This window comes from Eschrichtius robustus, chromosome 2 (assembly GCF_028021215.1).
Source record: "Eschrichtius robustus isolate mEscRob2 chromosome 2, mEscRob2.pri, whole genome shotgun sequence".
NCBI lineage: Eukaryota > Metazoa > Chordata > Mammalia > Artiodactyla > Eschrichtiidae > Eschrichtius > Eschrichtius robustus.
This window is the reverse complement of record NC_090825.1, coordinates 128,266,841-128,274,190: the sequence shown is the minus strand read 5'-3', so window position 1 is coordinate 128,274,190 and position 7,350 is coordinate 128,266,841. Positions and strand designations below refer to the sequence as shown.

At 41.7% G+C, this 7,350-nt stretch overlaps 1 protein-coding gene across 1 annotated transcript in view; it reads left to right on the top strand.

Moving 5' to 3' along the window:
- Positions 1–5,414: 5,414 nt before the first annotated feature.
- The window catches only part of GLRA1 (glycine receptor alpha 1), a 105,369-nt gene continuing 103,433 nt past the window's right edge, over positions 5,415–7,350 (top strand). The window contains exon 1 of the mRNA XM_068534891.1: positions 5,415–5,524. Within this exon, the coding sequence (XP_068390992.1) occupies positions 5,415–5,524 (110 nt within the window). The remainder of the gene's footprint in view (positions 5,525–7,350) is intronic.

The window sequence follows — 7,350 nt, the reverse complement described above, 5'->3', positions numbered from 1 at the left end:
AAGAACTTGTTGTTGACTTTTTCCCATTCTCACAGTGATCTCTGTTACACAGGGATAACACTTTAGGTTATCATAAACTTAAATGTGTATCTATAAAACCAGATGTGTTTATGAGCTCTGAGGTCCCTGAGGGGTAGGATAGTTTCCAGTAAATAGGTTTGGGAGAGAGATAAGGAGTGGGGAAGTGAGGGGTAGAGCAGAATAGCTGGTTTTCAGGTAAACTCTTCTCTCAGCAGCTACCTGGCGTACAGTGTGTGGACCGAATGAATGACTGGGAAGGGGAGGCCCAAGGAAGCACCAGTCTGGAGACCCTGAGTGGTCAAGAGAAATTTAATGACTCAAGGGATTGGGAAATTGAGCAAAACAAAATATGAAGCAGAGGAGAACCAGAGCTGAGCTTTGCGTACATCAGAAGAGCTGGTTCCCACCTGCCCATCAGTCTCCTTGTCTGACATGAGGCAAACCTGTCATTACTAAAACGGGGTATTGAAATCCTGTTCTGCCAGACTTGGTGGATCATGGAGAGACTCCACAAAGATCCCTTAAAGTGCTTTGAAAAAGTTAAAGAAGGTATATTCTGAGGGTGATTTTTAAAAAGTTATTTGTTGGAGGGCTACAACTGTGATGCGATGGAAAATGCACCACCCAATGGTTTAGGAAGCAGTTTTTGCATCCTGCTTTGCTTCTTTGGGCTATTTTGCTAGCTTGAGAAAACTCCTTCACTTCCTGGAGTCAGTTTTTTCCTACCTATAAATCAAGGATAGGAACATCAACGTCGCAGGGTTGGCCTGAGCGGTAAACATGAACATGTATATGTCAGCTCATTGCATGTATATGTTATCGTGTCTGACGTTTCTACAACTGTTTTGTTAATTTGCTAAATTTATTATATAAATAATAAGTCGTCCCCTATAGCCCTCCTAACAGAAGACAGCATGATTCACCATAAATGATCCAAGTTTTGGGGGCCAGATTTGTAGTCTCAACTCTATCCCTTACTAACTGGGTGGGATGAGTTACTGTGCCTCTGTGTTTCTTTATGTTTAAAGCAGAAGTGAAAACACTACCTCATTCCTCTTCTTTAAAATGGAGATGATATTATGTAGATAAAACATTTATTAAGCACCTACCATATGTAATAATTTCTTATCAAGGAGCTTATATAAAAGAAGAACTATAGAAGAGAGTCTTTGAGTCAATTTTGTTCCACCCTTATTAAATCTCAAACCGCTCAGGACAGAGAATTACTCTGGGAGCAACTTTGCTCTCAACCAAAGGATGAGCTGGGGACTTGAGATCTCCTCTTGCCACTTTCTAAATGACCAAAGGACAAGTATGGATTTTCTAATCCCAGAGTACATGTTTTGTTGATGCACTAATAACCCAGGCACTGGAAATTCAGGTCAGGGATTTGGAGGGAAACTGAAGAAACCGTCATCAGCCTTTTGGGAACCCAATGTTAGATGCAAAGCTTTTAAAACAAAAAACGACCCCTTGCTTCTGAAATTCAGGAAAAAACTGCCTTTAATTAGTGATGGCAACCAGGATCCCAGGAGAGAGTAGAGAAATGATACTGTGTTTTTTATCTTGCATTGTTGGCTTTGGAAAGTGGCTGGAGGCCTCAAAGACTCAGATCCCCAGTCTCACAGTCAGCTGTCAACTGACTGCTCAGAGGCACAAGCTCTGGGACTTCTGGGGGCCCTGCCTGGACCTCTTCTGCCTGAAGCCTGAGGTGCTACCAGGAGGAAGGACGGACACAGCCCCCAGGAAGTTCAGGACACACTCACAGGCTAGGGATCATGGCGGGAGAGGGAGAGTGGTGGTAATAATAACGATAATAATAATTGGGCACTTTCTCTGTGCCAGGCTGTTTTTTTCTGCATGACTACACAATATCCCAGTGAGGTGGGTATTGTTATCATCACCATTTTACAGATCAGGAAACTGAGGTTCAGAGCTGTTAAGTAGCTTTGCCAAGGTCACACGTTAGCAAGTAGCAAAGCCAGAACTTAAACAACGAAGCCCACATTCCTAGTCATTGTGACCACCATCTACATGTATATAAAATGAGTGAGGATTTACCTTTTGAGTATAAGTTTTTCTCCCAAGAGCATTCCACAACAAACCACACTGAAGATCTCTTGAATACTACTGTGTGAGTAGGAAGGGAGCCTAGAAGCCCAGTCCCTCCTAAGATGCTGGAATGTCCTCTGCACTATCTTTGTCATCATCCAATACCTGCTTTCATACTTTCAATGACACATGCATTAACTACCTTATAAGACAGACCCATCACCTTTCAAGAGTTTGGCTATAGGAAATACTATATTGAGCTGAACATAGGGACATCCTATGTCCCCTGAAATGTCTACCCACTGGGCTTACTTCTGCCCTTTGGGAAGGCACAGAACAAATTCAACCCTTCTTCCACCTAACAGTCCTCCGGGTACTTTGGAAACAATTCTGGTCCCTTCAGATATACCACCCTCCCACCTGCCACCCCTGCAAACAAACAAAAAAAAAATTAAGGCATTTATTTACTTGTTCACACTCTCAATAAACATTGCCTGAATACCTACTACAGATCAAACACTCTGCTATCTATGTGCTGAGGGGACAGCGGAGCTTAAATTCTCAGAAAGAAGATGAAAAGATACACAAATGATTATATTACAAGGTAAAAAGTTACAAAACCATAGGAATACCTGGTAGAGTCCCTTACAGGTTCCGACAAGAGATCTTTTCCAGCTGGGTCATATGTGAAGACAGCCTAGAAGAGATGTCATTGGAGCCTGGTCTTGAAGAATGACAAGTATTACCAACCGTCTGCTGTTGCAAAGACCTGGGTGGTCAGAGTGTCCTGGCGTGGTGTAAGAATGAGAGCACTGGTCTTGGAATGGATCTGCTGCCCTGTAGCTGTATCTCTCTGCACCTTCTTTTCCTCATCTGTAAATTGGAACGAATAACACCTGCCCTGACTCTCCCCGACATTGCCTTAAGGATCAGGTACCAGGGTTTTGAAATAAGATGATAATGAGGGGAAACTGCCTTGGGTGTGCAAGGAATTGATAAACCCTATTTTCCTATTTGAGGATTCCTCTGACCTTTCTACAACTTGGTGAGAGCTGGAGGAATCGGAAGACACAAGCTTTGGTGAGAATGCCATTGAAGGGTTTCTATTCCAGCACCAGCAAAAGGAGGAGAAAGAAAACTGAAATGCCAGAGTGAAGCAACATGGCCTAATCATAAGCAAGACAACCAAATAACAGCCCCAGTTCCTCGGCTGTTCCATCTCATTGCAGAATAATCCTATAAGGGTGATCAAAGAAAGGATCAACAGCTCAAACATATTATCAGCCACCTAAGCCTTTAGAGGAGAAGGCCTACTGAGAGATTAAGACACTCAGGACATGTCTGAGAGGTTTTCAGGCAGTTAGAGTTTCACTAATTGATATCCAAGCATCAGCAACTGCTCCATCTGACTCACTATTACCACCACCTGAGAAAGGAGAGCCCGCCCTCACACAGAGTCAAGGAGAGAGCAGAGGAAGGTGCGTGGTGAGATTTTCTGCAAGGTCACTCAAGACACCCTTCTGCCTCTAGTCAGGCTACATGGATGCACTCTTGGGTTAGGTACAAGTTGCATGTCCACATAGCCAATCAACCATCAATAGGCATTTGTGGAGAACTATATGAATCAGGGCTCTTTCAGGTGTAAAGGGAAGAGAAATCCAACTAAAACTGGCTTAAGCACAAAATAAATGGATTGATCCATTTAACTAAAAAGGCCAGAGGAGATCACGGTTTGAGGCTGGCTAGATGCAGGTGCTCAAACAATATCATTGGGAATCCAGCTTCTCTCCAACTCGCCACTCAGTACTGGCTTCATCCTTTTTGTTTCTTTTTAATGGGGGTGGAGGGGGCTGGTGAGGGGAGTGGGCTCTCCTATTTACATCCTCAAAGCACTAAGTTTAATTCATTGTAATTGGATAGATTTGGGTCATTTGTTTATTCCTGAGCAAGTCGCTGTTCAGGGGCTGGAGTATATTGATTACGTAGTCCTGTGTCAGGCCCTCCCACCCCTGGATCTTGGGCTAACTCCACCCAAACCATCTGGAGTGACAGTGGGTGAGGTGAGGGGAGTTCCTCAAGGAAAATCCAGGTGCTGTTACCAGAAGAGCGACGAATGGATGCTGGTTGGGCAAAAACAGCAGATACCTATTCTCAAAACTCCTCTGGTGCAAATCCACAACACAACCACATTTTTGTCATCAAGGAAACTATTATTTAGTTGAGAGGAAGTTGCCACATGTAAAATTAATAGAAAACCTAATTGATTATAACAAATAACCTGAAGTATACAGTACAGATCATAAGTCTAAAAAATGAAGTTAGGGGTTAAAAGTGCAGGCTTGGGGGACTTCCCTGGTGGCACAGTGGTTAAGAATCTGCCTACCAATGCAGGGGACAGGGGTTTGAGCCCTGGTCCGGGAAGATCTCACATGCTGCAGAGCAACTAAGCCCGTGTGCCACAACTACTGAGCCCACGTGCCACAACTACTGAAGCCCACATGCCTAGAGCCCGTGCTCCACAACAAGAGAAGCCACCGCAATGAGAAGCCCACGCACCGCAACGAATAGTAGACCCTGCTCGCCGCAACTAGAGAAAGCCCGCGCACAGCAACGAAGACCCAATGCAGCCAAAGATAAATAAATTTTTTTTTTAAAGTGCAGGCTTGGGACCAAATCCCAGCACCACCAGTACCTGCTATAACTGAACAAAACACTTGATCCCTCTGTGCCTTAAACATTATTCCTCTGTAAAATGAGGGCAATAATAGACTCTATAGGGTTATTGTGATAATTTAATGACAGAGTTCATCAGGAGAACAAATACAGTGTGTGTCATATAATAAAGAAATCTTATAGGATTTCATTCATTCATTTAATGCTTACTATGTGCCAAGAGTTACTGTAGGCACTGGCAATACAGTGGAGAAGAAAGTTCCTATTATTGTGCTGCTTATATTTTAAAATGAAAAAGTAAATATGTAAATGAGTAAAAAAATTTTAGATGAGGATAATAACTATGAAGAAAACAATGAATGATAATGATGGGGGGAGAGGGACTTCAGAGAGGATGGTTAGGGAAGGCTTTATTGAGAAGGTAACATTTTAAATGAAACATGAATGATGAAAAAACTAATTGTGTGAAGGTCTGAGCTCAAAGACAAGTGGAAAAAACATCTGTAGCTTGCTGAGATAAGGGGAGATAGGCATGAGGTGTGATCGGAGAGGGAGATCAGGGCTGATCATGTAAGTCCATGGTGAGGAACTGTGTTTCATTCTAAGAGCAAATGGGATTCAATGCAAAGATTTAATATTTTAAAGATTACTCCGCTACTGTGTAAACAATGGACTATGAGTTGGGTGTAAGAGTAGAAATAAGAGCTAGTAAAGAAAAACTGCTTGAGGGAAGAAAAGAAGTAGAAAAGTTACAGCTGATCTCTAAGGAAAGCATCAGGTGAGAAAGACAGAAAGATGGGCTAAAAGCGAGCCAGTTGAGGGAAGCCATGCACATAATGCAGAGTAGTTGTGGGAAGCCGTCAGTGGCTCCCTATTGCCTCCTGGCTATGAAGCAGTAATCTGTATCTGACAAACCCTCCTACTGAGAACAACTATAAAAACTGGATCAAAAATAAAATCAGGAGCCTGAAGGCAATGGGGAGCAACAAGACAGCTGTGAATTGAAGGGCCGGAGGAAAGGAAAACATACTGAAGTTGGTTCTAAATTGGTGTTTTCTCCACTCGAGGTATTTTCTGATTCTCATTGCAGGACAAAAAAGCAAAACAAAAAACAGGGGCCTAGCAGTTCCACTGGGCTGGAAGGACAAAAAAATGAGTTACAAGCAGCCAGAAATTGAAGAGCCGATATCCTAGAGAAAAAGGAACGACAGAAAAGTGAGCTTAATATTTTGCATGAAGTTTCTCCGGGCACTTGCCAAATTCTCAGATGCACATGTATGTGTTGAGAGTCTGAGACGCCAAACAAACCTAACTGATAACCTCTTCGAGGAGGTGGAGCTCATTTCCCAATCCTTGAGTAAGAGATGGACTTAATGACTTACTTCCGAAGAACAGAGAATGGGAATGGAAAAAGAGTAACTCTACAGTGGAGGAAACTGCCAGACAGTACCTTACCCAAATGCTCAAGGTTAACACCCACAGTGATAAGTCATGGTGATATCATGGACCTGCTGATATCATGTGACAAGAAGGGCGCTTTACCACTCTGATATTCTTCCAAAAACTCATAACCTCAGTCTAAACATGAGAAAAAAATTCAGTCAAACTCAAACTGAGTGACATTCTCCAAAATACCTGACCAAGATTCTTCAAAACTGTTAAGGTCAGGAAAAACAAGGAAAGACTGAGAATCTGTCACAATTCACAGGAAACTAAAGAGACGTGATGACTAAATGTGATGTGGTATCCTGGATTGGATCCTGGGACAGTAAATGGACGATCAGGAAAAAAAAAAAAAAAAAATGGAGAAATCCAAATAAAGTCTATAGTTTAGTTAATAGTAATGTACCAATATTTATTCCTTAGTTCTGACAAATGTACCATGACATGTAAAATGTTAACATTAGGGAAACCTGAGTGAAGGGTATATGGGAATTTCTGTAAATCTAAACATAAAACAAAATGAATGATAGTGATGGGGGATACTTTAGGGAGGATGGTCAGGGAAGGCTTCATTACAAAATAAAATTAAAAGATCGTTTTTGAAAAAGCAGCTGCAAAGAGGTTAAAAAAAAAGCTAAGCAATAATGTTAGCAATCCCATAGATTTGGGGAAACAAAAGTTGGAGTTTAGGGCCCACCAAAGAGAAGGTACTGGTTTTCAGTTGAGACCCTGATAGGCTATGCCCAAGGATAAAGGGAATCAGAAATAGACACCCCTCACAAAGCCTGAAACACAGCTTCAAATCATCTAAACCCATGGTTGGATCAAGGTGAGCTGTCCAAACTCTGCCAGCCACAAAGAAATTTAATACTTTCTAGAAGATAACATGATTCAAAGCCACTATAATTTTTAAATTTTTAGACAATTTAAGGTGTTCACTGCAAAAATACCAGGCATGACAGTATACAGGCACAAATGACCTAAATCCAATTTTTTAAATATCAAGTAATAGAAAACCCAGATTCTAGAATTATCAGACAGGAACTGTAAAAAATAATTATGATTAATATGTTCCAGAAAATAGATGAAAAGATGGAGAATTTCTTCTGAGAACTGGAGTCTATTTTTTAAAAAAAAAAAAAAGAAGCAAGTGGAAATGCC